The sequence below is a fragment of the Lampris incognitus genome, chromosome 2 (assembly GCF_029633865.1).
Source record: "Lampris incognitus isolate fLamInc1 chromosome 2, fLamInc1.hap2, whole genome shotgun sequence".
NCBI lineage: Eukaryota > Metazoa > Chordata > Actinopteri > Lampriformes > Lampridae > Lampris > Lampris incognitus.
This window is the reverse complement of record NC_079212.1, coordinates 126,089,690-126,104,949: the sequence shown is the minus strand read 5'-3', so window position 1 is coordinate 126,104,949 and position 15,260 is coordinate 126,089,690. Positions and strand designations below refer to the sequence as shown.

Here is a 15,260-nt window from a genome sequence, read left to right as displayed (position 1 = left end):
ACATTCTCGTTTAATCAAAGCTTGCCTTAAAATTACTATCCCGAAGATTTACATGCAAACAAATTTAATGTTCGGTACTTTATATCACTGGCGTGTCGCTGGCGTAATAACAATATGCTGCCATACTGGAGTAATCAAAGACAAAAGCTGATTTACAAATATTCAAATCACGAATGCTTTTGTAGTTGCTCATTTTGATGTTTTCTGTGGCTCCTGATAAAGCGCATATGCACATATTCACATATTATGTCTTCATTACAGCAGCCGAATATGAAAAGAAAGGCAGATAAGGTTGGGTTTGACGCTGTTGTATCTAACAAGCAAATGTGGCGGAAAATACAACATCAACATCTGTTTGGAAGTGTGGAAGATGCTGACACAACAGCACTGACAACTCTGCTTCATTTCAAATTGATCTCTGGAATTTGGAGTGGCCAAACACCATTGCAATTACCACATATCACCATGTATATCGGTAAACTAAACAAAACTGACAGTCTTTCAGGATTGTAGCTTAATGTGTGTAAAAATCTGGTATAAGTCATCTGAAGAACATGAGATAAGGGAGGAGGAAAGATGTGACTCACTGGTGACAGCAACATGGCGGTTGGCTTTGCCTTGATCTATGACATCCATCACTTCCTCAGGACTTGTTACGAAGCGCTCGGTGCAGCCCTGAGCAACAAAAACATGGGCACACAAATGTTTGTGGGTGGCAGGTGTACATACAAAAACAAACAAGCATGCAAATACAATAAAACAAACACATACAAACCCACATGCGCATACACATTAAAGCTGGGCTAGTTAATTTTTTATGGCATCCTTGGGCAAAAATTCCATAGTAACCTTTCAGCATATTGTTATTCATGTGGTCTGAGAGAAAACTAGGCTTTTGCACCTCTTCTTGGCTCTGTATTCAGGCTTTAGAAAACCTAGCCCAAGACGGAAGATTTTAGCTAAACACAGGTCATTTCAGAGAGAGGGCGTTCCTATTGGCTGTTCTACAAATGCAGATGGGCGTGTACGTGATCAATTCGCATCAGCCCCACCCCGCCAGTCGCTTGCGGTTGTAACCACAGACACATATACATAGACGCTGCATCGTACGTCAACGTTGCCGCCATATAGACATGTTCCCTTATTTACATGCGCCAAATGTGCATGTGCAGCTTGTGAGGCAAAAGGGGGCCACGAGTCTTGTGTTTGTAAACATTAGTACGTTCAACTCAAAGAGATCTTCATGGAAAAATTGATTTAAAACCAAACGAAATGCCTCACAGTTTTGCGCTGCTGGTTGTACAAATTGTAAAAATGGTAAAAACAAGCATCTGCATTTTTATAACATGCCTAAAGGGAAAACTATTCAAAAAAACAAAGAAGACAGGCGTGGATTCATACAATCTGTTGGGAGGACTGGAAGACGTGGTCAGAACAGCAAATATCAAACGCAAAGATTTGCGGCGAACATGTCATATCTTGTATGTATCCATTGATTTCACAAATAAGTATTGTGATTGAACATATGTAAATAACAGCTCCAAATGTGATACTGTCCTAGTAGAGCAACTCCCAAACCAAAGTTTGAGTTGTCAATGCCTAGCCTTCCTCAAAACTGACAACGATTCCATCAGCTTTCTTGTGTCATGATGCTTGAGGTCATAATTTGACTTCAGCCTCGATCTCATAACTGTACAAACAATTCAACTTTTGTTGAATACAAACAATTCAATCCCACAAACAAACTATGAGGGCTTATCTTTGATTTGATGAGGCGAAACTTGTTTTCCTTAGATAACGGATGGTAAAAACAGTCTTGGACATTCCCACCAACAAAGTAATCGTATGCTTCTAAAGACTTGTATGCTTTTATTGACTCTTTCATAAATATATTTGGTGTATCTATGAGGTATTCCGTCACATCCCTCCAGCCGATGTTTGGCAATTTCGTGATATCACCTGTCCACTGAGCTTCAGAAAGCAAAAACGGTTCGGGAAGTTTTTCTCCAGTGCTTAGAATAAGTTTCGACTCGTAATGCTTTCTGTCTGCCTTGCTTAGGCCTTCAACATATCTCAAATTTTGAACATTTTTTCCATTTAATTCTAAGTTCCATTTAATTTTAAGTTTTATATGTATTTTATCTGTGAGTTTCATAGGTACGCACGTTGTTTCTCGGCCATGTTTTGCCACTTTCTGCGCGTGCATCTTGTTTACAATGCAGCTTTTACGTCACGTGATAAGGGGTCTATTGGACCAGGAAAGACTGGCCTGTAAACAAATACAAGTAAATGGGGGTGCTGCGGTTTTTCTGAATAAAACACACTATGACATTTACATTTCTCAACTGATTTCAATTAGTCACTTTTATATTCAAAGGTTTATGATCTACGTGGAGTACAAAAAAAGTTTTGTCTCCAGTTACTCAGAATCTCGATAGTTAGGATATAATCGCTGCTAGACAAGTGGGAGTAGTGTGTATCAACATTAGGATTACATGAACTGAGTTACTTAAATGGTGGAAAATAATTCATTGTTGTAAGGAAATGTAAAAATTCATGTCACTTGTCACGTTTTAAGAGTGATACAGAGGTCATTTGGTAGGAGGAACTTAGCGGTGATACGAGGCAGCAGGGAGAGAGGTGGAAAGATTTGCATTGGAATGTTCAGTTACCTACTCTAGCTTTAACATACATACCCAATCACGAAAACTTGCAAAAGCATGCACATATGCTTTGTGCTCAATACTTGCCCACATGCGCAGACACCATGTTAGGATGAAACTTTAGTTTCCTTTGCTTCCAATTAGAATCCACAATACCCTTTTGCCAGTGACAAACATGTCACTTGCAACAATGACACGAAAACAAGAGAGGAGACTTCACACACTGTCGGAGAGAATAAAGTCCAGCTACAATGACTCACCTTCACATAGGGAACCCTGTTCTTGTCTTCATGCACCGACAGGTTGGTTTTTGTCACTGTGGTGAGAGGGCAAAGATGATCGGAGGTCATTTTGTTGCTTATACAAATGTGTTTGTGTCTGTGTGTACATGCATGAGTAATTATGTATGCATTGTTGTGTCTGTCTGTCTGTCTTAATGCATTCATTTAGACTGATAGACACAGTGAATTAAATCATACTTATGACACAGACGTATTCAACTCTTTTGCTCTCTTTATCAGAAGAACTCCCGGCATACAATGCATCTTCTCATGTCCTCACTCAGGTACTGACAGGACTCAAACAACTAACCAACACGATAACCCTGTTTTCCTTGGAAACAAACGTACAATTTACAAAACAGTTGCCAACAGCGGCATTGCAAAAACAATTTATTTTTTTTGCTCACAGACATCTTACAGACCTGTGGCTTTCCAACCAACTAGTGCTTAAACATGTTTTAACATCAACTATTTATTGTCTACCCATCAACATCACCCATACAGTTTATGCACATATTAGGTTGTGACGTCGGTGTGATGTCATCAGACATTCAATCAGGTGGTCTTTTAACCCTCTGAGGTCTGGTTGTCTTAGTCATGTCTGGCGTGTTAGTGTTAGTGGGTACTGTCTGTGTCACAGTGGTACGTGTATCAAAGTCCACTGTACTGTCCTCTCTTCCCTTTGTCTCCTCCTACCCACAGAGTGACTCTGTTGAGCCATTGGTTCAGTATCTTTTAACAAATCCAGTGTTTCTAGAGTAGTGTTCTCCTTCTGGAGATTCTACAACTACTCGATTCTGTCTTATTTATGACTTTGTGGGGTGATGCATTGAAATGGGTAGTGAACTTGTCCACTTTTTCCTGACGTACTACAACTGTATCGCCTATGTCCACTTCTGAATACTTCGGCATTCATTTGCGTACAGTTTGGACTTGCCCTTCTGTTCCGTGTCCCGGTCACGCACTTCCATGTCTGCATTTGACTCCGTGATCTCTGGCAGCTTTCCTCTCATTTTGTGTTTAAAGAGTAACTCGGCTGGGCTCTTCCTTGTTGTGGCGTGGTCAATGCTCCTGTACATGGCCACATACGTTCTAAGCTCACGTTTCCAAACGAGTCCTTCTGAATGAGCAATCCTGATCATCGTCATCATGCATTTTGTCGCTCGAGTTCTCCGTTAGCCTGAGCCCATTTTGCTGTTGTTTGCAGGTGTTTAATCCCGCTGTTCAAACAGAAGTCTGAATAACTCTGACTTGAACTAGGGGCCGCTGTCACTTTTACAGGAGATAGGCAGACCATAGCGGCTAAAGATAGACTCTAGGCTATCAATAACCTTCTCTGTTGTCGTGGAAGTCATGACATCATACTCATAGTAGCAACTGTAATAATCAACTACAATAATGTAGTGATTGGATGGCAGGGGCCCAAGTAAGTCTATAGCCAAGTCCTGCCAAGTCCGGTAATGGTGTCGGTTGTAATGGTTCAGGTGGGTCGGGTCTGGCCACTATTTGACAGCCGTGGCAACTTTTACAGCATTTTTCAACTGCCCTATCCATGCCAGGCCACCACACCTTGGTCCTGAGACGTTGCTTAGTCCCAACGATCCCCATATTTTCCTCATGTGCTAACACTGGCGCTCTTGCATGCAAAGTTGTGGGTAGCACAATATGTGTTCCACAAAGAACTAGGTACCCCACTACGCACAGCTCATTCACAATTGCTGCATAAGTTTTAGCTTCCAAAATGTCCAGTTGTGATTGCCTTCCGCACTTCAATTAGTTCTGGATCGGTTGCAGAGGCCTCTTCCACCTCTCTAGTAGTGAGTGCTTTGGGTGTGGCATTTATGGCTACAAAGCTCACATAATCATCTGAGCCATGGGCGTGTCTCTCTTGCTTTGCTGTTTCTCCCAACAGTCGTGACAATGGGTCAGCAATGTTTTGTTTGCCCAGGATGTGTACCACTTTAAAAGTCTATGGCTTCAGCCTAAGTAACCACTTTTCTATGCGGGCACAGGGTTTGGATTGGGGCCAATATATTATTTTTAATGGCTTATGGTCAGTTACCAAATCAAACCTTCGGCCATACACATAGGGGTGTAGTCTCTCGAAAGCCCATACAAGAGCTAGCGTCTCTCTCGCTGTTTGAGAGTATTTCCTCTTGCAGTCAGTTAAACTACAACTCACATAGCATATCTACACATCCTGTCCCTGTTGGTTCTGAACCAGTACTGCACCTAAACCTACCGGACTGGCATCCGCTATCACTTTGGTTGGTGTGTCCTTGTCAAAATATGCTAAGGTGCCAGCTCTAGCCAGTGCCTTCTTAAGCGCCTTGAATGACCTTCTCTGTTGGGATCCAAATACAAAGTGTGTCCTTTCTTGTTAAGCGACGCAGTGGCTCTGATAATGTTGCAAATTGTGGGATGAATCTGCTACTATACCCCACAAGTCCTAAGAAACTCCTCACCTCTGCAGCATTCTCTGGCTCTTGAGCATCTGCCACCACTCGCACTCTCTCTGCCGTTGGTCCGATGCCCTTTAGCTGATGATTGCTTATGGCATGAAACAGGCTTGTTTCTCTCTCTCTCTCTCTCTCTCTCTCTCTCTCTCTCTCTCTCTCTCTCTCTCTCTCTCTCTCTCTCTCTCTCTCTCTCTCTCTCTCTCTCTCTCTCTCTCTCTCTCTCTCTCTCTCTCTCTCTCTCTCTCTCTCTCTCTCTCTCTCTCTCTCTCTCTCTCTCTCTCTCTCTCTCTCTCTCTCTCTCTCTCTCTCTCTCTCTCTCTCTCTCTCACAGCAAGAAGGTCCTGTTCGAGCCCCGGGGTAGTCCAACCTTGGTGGGTCATCCCAGGTTGTCCTCTGTGTGGAGTTTGCATGTTCTCCCTGTGTCTGCGTGGGTTTCCTCTGGGGGCTCCAGTTTCCTCCCACAGTCCAAAGACATGTAAGTCAGGTGAATTGGCCCTACTAAATTGGACCTAGATATGAATGTGTGCGTGTGTGCGCGTGTGTGTGTGCCCTGTGATGGCCTGGCGGCCTGTCCAGGGTGTCTCCCCGCCTGCTGCCCAATGACTGCTGGAATAGGCTCCAGCATCCCCGCGACCCTGAGAGCAGGACAAGCGGTTAAGATAATGGATGGATGGATGATATATATATATATATATAAGATATAAAACTTTGTTAAAAGAAAAACTCAATGATAGGGAAAGTGCTCAACAAATAAGGAGCAAAATAATCCAGTGAGTCAAGTAAATTCTTTCTGATTCTGATTTTCAGACAACAATATTCCCATGACTATTAACCTGTCCATGGTAAATTGACAACTTTTCCAGCTTCAGCGTCAGTCCCCTTTCCATCAGTCTGGTCATGACAGAGTGCAGGCATCTGTCATGTGTTTCCCGGTCGGCTGTGTGCACGATGATGTCGTCTGAGATGTTTTCAACACCTTCAATTCCAGCCAAGATATTAGCTATTACATGTTGGTACTGTTCGCTAGCTGAAGATACCCCAAATATTAGTTTTTTGTGTCTGTACACACCGTTATGCACTACAAAGGTGGTGATTTCTCTTGACTCTGCGGTCAGTTCAAGCTGTTGATAGCCCCATTTCAGGTCTAGCTTACTAAACACTGTTGAGCCATTCATCTCTTGAAGTATCTCGTCCACAGTGGGGATTGGATATCGCTCTCTCACTATGGCCTGGTTGCATGTCTCATGTCTAGACAACCTAACATCATGGTCTCATTTTGGTACAATAACTGCAGGGTTTACCCATGGGGTGGGGCCAGTTACCGGTTCAATAATGTCCATGTCCAACAATTGTTTTATTTTGGCCTCTACTGCCCCACTTAGGTTGAACAGTATACGCCTCTGCGGCTGGGCCACAGGTTTTACCTTCGGGTCTATGTACAGGTTTGTCTGTTTTGTGTTCAGCCGTCCTACTCCCTGGAAAACCTTTGAATACTGCTGTTCGAATAACTGTCTTATGTCTACCACAGCTGAGACATCTGCGCATATTTTTAAAACTCCAAGTTTCATGGTCGTCTCCCTTCCTAGTAGTGGCTCCCCATTGCCCTTAATCACAATGAACTCTGTCTGCTCAGTTTTGCTACCTATTGTAATCTTACATGTAAAGGCACCTTTAACTGACAGAGGTTGGCTAGACGCCTAAGAAAATAACTTTCTCGCTGTCTTAGGAATGTATGAATGACAACACGTTCTAACTTCCCCCATCTCCATGTGTTTTCGTCAATAACATTACTGGTTGCACCAGAGTCAATCAGCATTTTCAGATTTACTCCCCCTACACAAAAGGTAAGTCTCCCAGTCATGTCATTCCCATTAATCACAAATGCAAAGTCAGTTCTGTCCCTCTACATTGTTCATACTGTGTTTCTTTATAGGCCTACCCTTTGTGCGGCATACTTGAAAAATTATCCTTCCCACCGCACTTATGACACGTTTGTCCCCACGCTGGGCATTTCGGATCCTTGTCCACGTCCTTGTGTCCACATCTGTAACATTTCCTTTCGTCGTTATCTCCATTTCCCTTTGGTTTCCTTGCCGCTCTTTTCACCCATTTCCCTCCATTTTGTGTAATGCGACGAACAGTCTCTCTGTCTCCGCCTTCTCCGTGCATGACATGGCTGACATCTGCCCCTCGACATTTTCACACCGTGGGGCTATTTGTAACGCGCGGGTGAGCGTTAAGGCCTAGCCCGTCTTCTAGCCGTTTCCTCCGCACATTGTTTGTAGATGTACATCTACACAGGATAGCGTCTCTTATCTGATGATCAGAATCCCCCCAAAACCCACAGTCTCTGGCTGCCTTCCGCAAAAGAGTGGAACATTGTTGTACAGTCTCACCTGGCTTTTGGTGACGGCTTGTGAAACGCCTGTCTGGCAAATGCTGTGTTGATTTGGAGTACGACGTAGAGATTTAAAGCGCGAACTGCCGCCGCATAGTCCGCTGGTAGACCTGTGTTCGGTAAAGTCGAGAATATGTCTTGTACATCTGGTCCGGCTAAGTGTAATAGTGGAGCTCTTCTCCGCTGTCTCGGGGCATCTGTAGAGTCGTCCTCAATAATGAGTCCGTTGCCGTCGACATTTAGTTCCAAAGACGGTAGCCACCACGTCCATCTTGGGCCCAACGTGGCTGGCTCGGCGAAGCAGGCAAAATTCTGAATGCCGGTTTTGCTACCTAAACTTGAATATCTATCTAATAAACGAGCACGGTCGTTATCCTCGTCGCAATTCAATTAGACCGGTAGACACAGCGAATTAAGTCATACCCATGACACAGACGTAATCTTTCTCTTCTTCTTTTATTTTATTGGCGAATTGCAACCAAATGGGGCATTATCGCCACCTACTGTTACATTAAAGAGTCCTTAAAATATACTTCCCATCAGGCCAGTATCCTTAAGAAAGGTGAATATATATTTAAGTACATCATTCCCAGTGTTCCTTGTGAAAATTGAGTTTAGGTCCATGTGCATAATTCCTTTTTGTTCCGATATAGTTTGTAGTATTAATCTCTCTCTCTTGCATATGTTGGGCAAATAAAAAATACATGTTCTGTAGTCTCAGGTTGGCAGCAGACATCACAGTTCCCTGTTTGATGTTTCCCGATGAGTTGCAATGAGGAATTCAGTCTTGTATGACCTAATCTTAACCTGCTAATGATGTTCTGTTCTCTTCTGCCCCCCCCACAAGTCCTTTCTACTCTACTTCCTGTTGGATCCGGTACAGATGTCTTCCTTTTCGATTATTGTCCCATAATTCCTGTCATTGTGCCTTGACTTTGTGTCTTACAAATTATTTTGTTTCCACTTTGCTGATTGGAACTGACAGTTCTATTTGACTTGCTTTCTATCTGTTTTTGGCCTGTTGGTCCAGTTTCATTTCCCCTAATACCTACATGAGCTGGTATCCACATAAACTGAGCATCTATTCCCAATCTAACAATCCTGTATAATAGCTGTAATATTTCATAGAGAATATCTTGTCGAAAATTTGAAGATGTATTTTTTAAGCTATCTAAGGTTGCACTGGAGTCTGAGCAAATTAAAACGTGCCTTGGTTGAATTTCTTCTACCCACTGAAGAGCTAATGAGATAGCCAACATTTCTACTGTATACACCGTTAAGTGATTACTTGCTCACTTTTTTACTCTGACCTTTAACTCAGGAACATAAAATGCACAACTGGTGTTTCCATTCTCTGGATTTTTGGACCCATCAATAAATATATTGTCCATATATTTCACATATAACAGTGTTAACATAAGCCTGCGCATTGACTGTATTTCTTTTTGAGTGTAAACGATTCAGTAGTAGAGAAATCTACTACTGGTTGAGGTAGTAACTGTGGTAGAACAACTGATATTCTGAATTTGTTACTTTCCAAACTCATATCTAAAATCTGTTTTGTATGATGTGAATCTTTATGTCCCTGCAGAGTTGCCCAATACTTGGCCATTAACTGTCTCCTCCTTAAATAAAGAAGCATTTCTCCAACTTCTACCTGAAGTGCTGACACTGGTGTAGACTTGACTGCTCCACAACACAGCCTTAATGCTTGAGCCTGGATTCTGTCTAGCCTTTTTAAAGAAGTACATGCAGCTGAACAAAACACAATAAAACCATAATCTAGGACTGATCTAATTAAAGCTGTATCAATGCTCCTTAAAGCAACTGTATCAACCCCCCATGTAGTGCCTGCCAAGGATCTCATAACATTCAAAACTTTTTTACATTTATCTTCTATTTTATCAATGTGATTTTTCCATTTGACCCTCTTATCCACCCATATTGCAAGGAATTTAAATGCTTTCATTTTCCCTAATCCTTGGTCATGGAGTTTTAAACTAACATCTTCTCATACCCTTTTCCTTGTAAAAAATACATTTTCTGATTTTTCTACTGACAACTTAAACCCCCATGTCAGAACCCAGTTTTCAACTTATATAGTTGCCTCCTGAACTTTTCCCACAACACATTTTATATCCCTACCCCTTTTCCAAAGTGCTCCATCATCTTCAAAAAGTGACTTACCAAAATCTGGACCTACCTGCTTATATATATATATATATATATATATATATATATATATATATATATATATATATATAATTTATCATAATGGAGAACAGAAGAGGACTAATCAAACTACCCTGAGGGGTTCCATTCTCATCTACATATCGCTCTGAAAATTGGTTCCCAACATGACCTCGAATAGCACGGCCAAATGAAAAGTCCCTAATCCAATTATATATTTTACCTCCAGCACCCATAATATCCAATTTTATTAAGAGTCCTTCCTTCCACATCATGTCATAAGCCTTCTCCACATCAAAGAAAACAGCTACAACACACTATTTACTTGAGCTTCTTGATGTCAGACTTCAGGCATAACAGTGGATCTAAAGTACTACACCCTCTTCTAAACCCACTCTGACATGAAGTGATTAATTCATTCTTTTCTATGTAATACATCAACCTTTCTGTAACCATTCTTTCCATAATTTTGCATGTGTGTGATGTCAAAACTATAGGCCTATAACTAACTGGAGTGGCAGTGTCTTTCCCAGGTTTTTTGACAGGAACAATGACAGCCTCCTTCCACACTATTGGAAGTTTGCCTTCCTCCCAGATCTTATTGTACAGTTCCAACAGCCTTCCTAATGCAAAATCACCTAATTTAGACAACATTATATAACATATATTATCACAGACGTATTCAACTCTTTGCTCTCTTTATCAGAAGAACTCCCAGCCTACAATGCGTCTTCTCATGACGTCCTCATTACGGGTACTGACAGGTGTCAAACAACTAACCAATACATGACATGGATGTGTTTGTAAGTGAATATGATCTGTGTGTGTGTGTGTGGGGGGGGGGGTATCACCACAGCAAGAGAGCAAACAAAGTGGGATATTGTTTAATTTCTTGCTGTATATATGTACTATTTACATGTGGCCTTGTCTGTACACATGTTTACAAGAGTGAATAAGTAAGTTTTAGGGTGTCCTATGAGCAAGTGTGTGTGTGTGTGTGTGTGTGTGTGTGTGTGTGTGTGTGTGTGTGTGTGTGCATTCAAATGAAAATAAGTGTGTGCATGTTGGTGTGGATTTGTATTTGTTAAACTGTTGCCAAAGTTGACTCATCATTCCTACATTTCTGACTGTGCCGCTGTAGTGACAGAAAACATGGCAACCTCCTGCTTATTTAAGTAAATAAGTTTTGACAGAATGGAACTGTGTTAAATCGGAAGTTCAGCAAATGCCTCAAAAAATGCCAAAGGCCAAAACTGTTTTGTTTTTTTTTAGGGGGGGGGGTCAAGTGATACAAGGGTAAAATGTGTCATCCCAGTTAGTTGACATTTGAAAGCCCTGTGTTTCTGAGGATGATTAAATTATCGCTGGGTTGCGCTGATTTTTCTTTGGAGGCTATGATGTGTATGCGAATGTGTGTGTGTGTGTCTGTGTGTGTGTGTGTGTGTGTGTGTGTGTGTCTACATTTGTGAGGCATTAATGTCCTCATAAGAACAGTAAAAGTACGTACCGCTGATCTCATGGGGATGTTTTTTTTTTATTATTATTTTAGGTCCCCATGAGGAGAAAGGGTAATTTCTTGGCTAAGGGTTGGGTTGAAGACGGGTTACAACTAGGGTTATGGTTAGGATTAAGTCTAATATTAGGGTTAGGGGTTAATGTGAGGTTAAAATTTGGGGTGTTTTTGGATGACCATAAGGTAAGTGTAAGGGTTGGCCTCAGTGTTAGGGAGAGGGTTAAGATTGGGGTTAGTTTTAGGGTTTGGGGAAGGGGAAATAGGATTTTAAAAAATTCTTGTCCACACAAGGGTATACAAACAAACGTGTGTCCACACATACCTTTTTCTATGCAGGTGCATGGAATGTCTTGATGCATGCTCAATAATCCAGGTAAGAAAATCAAAGAAAGTTGAATCAGTTCATGTGGATATGTTTATTGACAGAAACGTTTCATCACTCATCTAAGTGACCTCTTCAGTCTAAACTGACTGCAGGTATCCCCACCCTTATGAACAATACAGTGGCATAACAACCAAAACCAACGATTAGTTTCATATGCAAATAGGTGTGACCATTAACTAGAGTTTCAATGGCCACAGAGGATTGGGGAATAGTTGCAATCATAATAAGATGGTGACAGATGTACTCAGGTCCCCCGGCACAAACAGAGCAATATAGTGTATGGGGGTGGCCAATCTTATCCAGAAAGGGCTGGTGTCGGTGAAGGTTTTTTGTTCCAACCAAGTGGTTACACACCTGATCCCACTAATCAACCAGTAGGATCTTCACTGAGGAACTTGATTGGGAGACACAGGTGTGTAACTGCTTGGTTGGAACAAAAACCTGCCCCCTCACCAGCCCTTTCTGGATAAGATTGCCCACCCCTGGATGCTGTTAAGTGTCGGGAGGATTGCCGTGACTTGTATATTGGGGAAACTGAACAGACACTGACCAAAAGAATGGCACAACACAGAAGAGCTAACACGTCAGGCCAGGACTCCACAGTCTACATCCATCTACAGGCGAGTGGCCACTCTTTCAGGGATGATGATGTGCACATCCTTGATTGGGAGGAACGCTGGTTTGAACGGAGAGTCAAAGAGTCCATCTATGTGAAGCGGGCTAAACGTACATCTGTTACCATCTTACAATGCTGTGATTGCAACTATTCCCCAATCCTTTGTGAATAGTACACATGGCCATTGTAACTCTAGTTAATGGTCACGCTTATTTGCATATTGTGGTTCCCAACACAGAATATTAACCAGTGTGGGTTGGTTGGTTTTGAATGTGCACATTCAAATGTGATTGGTGCTGAATGAGGTGGAGGTCAGCTATTGGTTGTTCCTGAAGAGTATATAAGGCAGAATCGCCACCAGGGCGTCCTCTTGGTACTCCGCTCTACTTGGGATAGCTAGGTTGTTATAGCGTAAAAATAAATATACTACGTTACTGTCATAAGTCTGCCATGTGCACTTTCCAGTTATCTACTTAAACAGTTTAGAACAGTATTAGTGTTTCATACACCACACATATGAAACTGGTCGTTGATTTCGGTCTTTATGCCATTGTATTGTTTATAAGGGTGGGGAAACCTGCAGTCAGTTTAGATTGAATTAAGTCACCTAGATGAATGATGAAATGTTTCTGTTAATAAATGTTGTGTCCAGATGAACTGATTCAACCTTCTTTGACAGGTGCATGGAAGTGTCCATCCCTATACTAACATGTGCATTAACATATTAATTTTACTAGACAACACAAGCAAAACTGTTTCTTGTAGGAAAATCCAACTTGTTTGTTGATGCAAGCTTGTGTGTGTCTAACAGCATGTGTGTGCACACACCTGTGTGTGAGCTTTTCCATCAATGCATCATCATCCCTGAACCTATTACATATCTGTATATATGTCTACACAATGATCTATCCCCTACCGTCTTATTTCATCATGCTTGTTGTCTTCTCCTTGTTCATTTATAGGAACGCTCCCCAAGTCCCTGTCTACTCCGCCTGCATACAGATGGGCGCTTTCACCACTGGTACTGGCACCATTAGAGATGTAATCAGATGGATACCACCCACAGCTCTTTATCTGGGCCTTTCCATCATTCCACTCCGGCTAGATACCTCAGTGATGCTGCTATGCACTACACCTGTAATATTGCTGTGGTGACTTTGGCATGTAAAACTATGAGACTGTGCTGTCAAATATAGATAATCTCACAAAGAGAGATAGTTTGTGTGTCTTTCTCTCTCTGTATGCATTCTAATTTTAACTCAAATTTCACCACTGCCCATAAACTCAGAACTTCAAACAACACAAGGGTTTCTTAGTATCAGTGATATTACTATTATTATTAATATTATGAATGAAAATCACTGGCACAAAACAGTAAGTACCTGTTTATCTAGCTTTGGATCTGGAGAGGCCAAGGATTGTGCATTTTAGCAAAATAGTGTGGGTGTATGGTGTTTTTGTTTTTGTCTTATGTACACAATCCATTAATCATGTGTTGCTGAGCTGTGCAATGCATGCACCCACCATCCAGCAGGTCCCGGATTTTATCCATGTAGATCTCAAAATAGGACACCTGGAGCAAGATAAGAAACATGGATGACTAATCTTTGACGGAGAGCGATAGAGAGGAAGAGACGGGAAGAGGAGGACACAGAAGGAAAGAGAGTGAATGAGGAGAGGAGGAAAATAAAGCGAGGGGGGCAGACAGAGAGATAATGACAAAATAGAAAGTAATTGAGATGGACAGGGAGAGAGAGCCAGAGAGAGAGAGAGAGAGAGAGAGAGAGAGAGCGAGAGAGAGAGCAGGATAGATACATTAAAGAAAATATAACTGAGGTGGTTAAGTAGGAGAGGACATGGAGAGAGGGAGGGAGTGCAATAGAAAGAGTGAGATGAAAATAATAGCAAGAACCAGAGGGAGGGCAGCTGATTATACAAATCTGTAAAACAGGCATTGGATAATCTCCTATGTGTCTGGTGAGCTATTACCATCTATTAAAAGACTGCGGCGTCATTGCAAAAAAAAAAAGGCACAACAAATGGGTCTTGACAAACACGATTTATCCATTATGTTTTATTTAAACCCTGCCTGTGTCTGCTCTGCCAATCCACATCAGCTATTATTCAACTGCATTCAAACTGAAAATACCAGCCTGCTGTGATAAAACTCAGCTAATGTTTGTGTGCGTGTGTGTGTAGGTGTGTGAAGCTAAATTTCACACAAACCTTTATGTGGAACTCGAGGTTCTCATCCATGGCGAATATGTGTTCAAAGATGTCCTCCGCAATCCTGGGAATGATGCCCATCCCCTGAGGATCATGAAGTTTTCCCTGGGAAAAGAGAAGAATGGAGGGAAAAGAGGATGCTTGAGGAGTAGTGGAGGATTTGAGAGGAACAAAGTGGAGAAGCCATTAAGGGGAGAGATGGCAGACTAGACTCAGCTCTAAGGGGATCCAGAGATTATTTCGTAGAGAGGGTTGTAAAGGTTGTCAATTCACATGCGGTGGGCTGTAAAGGAGATTGCTGTGATGAACGTGATTGAGTAGGACATAGGACAAGGAGGAGATAAGGGAACATGTACAAGAGAGGGAAGGTGTGTGTGTGTGTGTGTGTGTGTGTGTGTGTGTGTGTGTGTGTGTGTGTGTGTGTGTGCTTAAGAGCAAGTAAGAAAATAAGACAAAAAGAAGTAAGGTGGGGAGAGACAGAGAGAGAGAGAGAGAGAGAGCGTTTTGAGAGAGGGAGAACCACAGCAGG

General features: G+C 42.0%; 1 protein-coding gene across 1 annotated transcript in view; it reads right to left on the bottom strand.

The window, feature by feature from the left end:
• kif5ab (kinesin family member 5A, b) overlaps nt 1-15,260 on the bottom strand; it is a 157,421-nt gene that overhangs the window by 100,001 nt on the left and 42,160 nt on the right. The window contains exons 4-7 of the mRNA XM_056301645.1: nt 14,732-14,836; nt 14,030-14,078; nt 2,924-2,979; nt 588-675 (exon numbers count right to left, since the gene is read on the bottom strand). Coding sequence (XP_056157620.1) covers nt 588-675; nt 2,924-2,979; nt 14,030-14,078; nt 14,732-14,836 — 298 coding nt within the window. The remainder of the gene's footprint in view (nt 1-587; nt 676-2,923; nt 2,980-14,029; nt 14,079-14,731; nt 14,837-15,260) is intronic.